The 1,254-nt window shown below is 41.7% G+C and overlaps 1 protein-coding gene across 1 annotated transcript; it reads right to left on the reverse strand.

Annotated features, from left to right (window-relative positions):
* Nucleotides 1-653: 653 nt before the first annotated feature.
* LOC138871545 (uncharacterized) lies at nt 654-986 on the reverse strand. The gene has a single exon (XM_070149429.1). It carries the CDS (start codon nt 984-986, stop codon nt 654-656), a length of 333 nt encoding a protein of 110 aa, XP_070005530.1.
* Nucleotides 987-1,254: the final 268 nt, after the last annotated feature.

A 1,254-nucleotide genomic window follows, 5' to 3' on the forward strand; every position in this document is an offset into this window, starting at 1 on the left:
GCTTCGTTTGTCTTGCTTGGCGTTGTGTATCATTGAGGTAGCGTTGCTAAACAATGCAAATTTGATACTAGACATGCATGATTTAGAAAAAATATAACATAAATACATAATTTTAAATAGTTTTCTTTAGATGAACCGACGAATGCGACGCGATTCAAGAGATTGCAACCTCTCTCCCTCCGAACTTTTAAGGGTCCTCCTTAAAATTCTGCCCCAGTTTACTAGGCTGGTGCTTCTGACGGCCGCGTGCGATAAATGGCTGAAATCAACTTCGGAATTTTGAGGGTCCTCCTCAAAATTCTGCCCCAGTTTCCAATAGCGGGGGAAATGAAAATTTTATTGAATTGTGATCGAACCCATAGGGTTGCCTACGTATCCCCTCTTAAACGGGAATCAGGTCAGGCGTAGTTCAAATACATTATACAGGAAATCGTAAAAGTTACACATAGTATCGCTTCACTGCATCTGAATTGATCGGCTTCGGCCAAACTTCACCGTCCATTTTTGCAAGTATGAGGGCTCCTCCAGTTAGAACCCGGTGAACCATGTATGGACCCTGCCAGTTGGGAGAGAACTTCCTTTTTGCTTCATCTTGATGTGGGAAAATCTTCTTTAACACTAGCTGCCTCGACTTGACTCTTTTGTTGAAGGATCTAGACATTCTGTTCTGATAAAGTTGACCATGGAAAACTACTTTCATTCTTTTCCCATCTATAAGAGCTAACTGCTTGTATCCTTACCCATTTTGCATCGTCAAGTTCTGCTTCCTGTATGATTCTCAAGGAGGGAATTTTTACCTCGGCGGGAATGACTGCTTCTATACCATAAACCAACATATAGGGAGTTGCCCCAGTTGATGTGCGAATTGTGGTGCGGTATACCAATAAAACAACTGATAACTTCTCATGCCACTGCTTATGTTTCTCTATGATCTTCCTTAGTATCTTTTTGATATTCTTATTGGCGGCTTCTACAACTCCGTTCATCTAAGTTCTGTAAGATGTAGAATTCTTGTGTTTAATCTTGAAGGTTTCACACATGGCTTTCATCAGGTCTCTACTGAGATTGGAACCATTATTAGTGATGATTGACTCCGGAATTCCGAACTGACAAACAATACGGTCGCGGACGAAATCTGCTACCACTTTCTTAGTCACTGCTTTGTACGATGCTGCTTCAACCCATTTGGTGAAATAATCAATTGCCACTAGAATGAACCTGTGCCCATTTGATGCGGCAGGCTTGATAGGTCCG

The sequence above is a fragment of the Nicotiana sylvestris genome, chromosome 1, assembly GCF_000393655.2.
Source record: "Nicotiana sylvestris chromosome 1, ASM39365v2, whole genome shotgun sequence".
NCBI lineage: Eukaryota > Viridiplantae > Streptophyta > Magnoliopsida > Solanales > Solanaceae > Nicotiana > Nicotiana sylvestris.

What these genes read in the sequence shown, in the direction of transcription:
- LOC138871545 (XM_070149429.1), bottom strand. Translation starts at nt 986, where the DNA reads ATGAACGGAGTTGTAGAAGCCGCCAATAAGAATATCAAAAAGATACTA.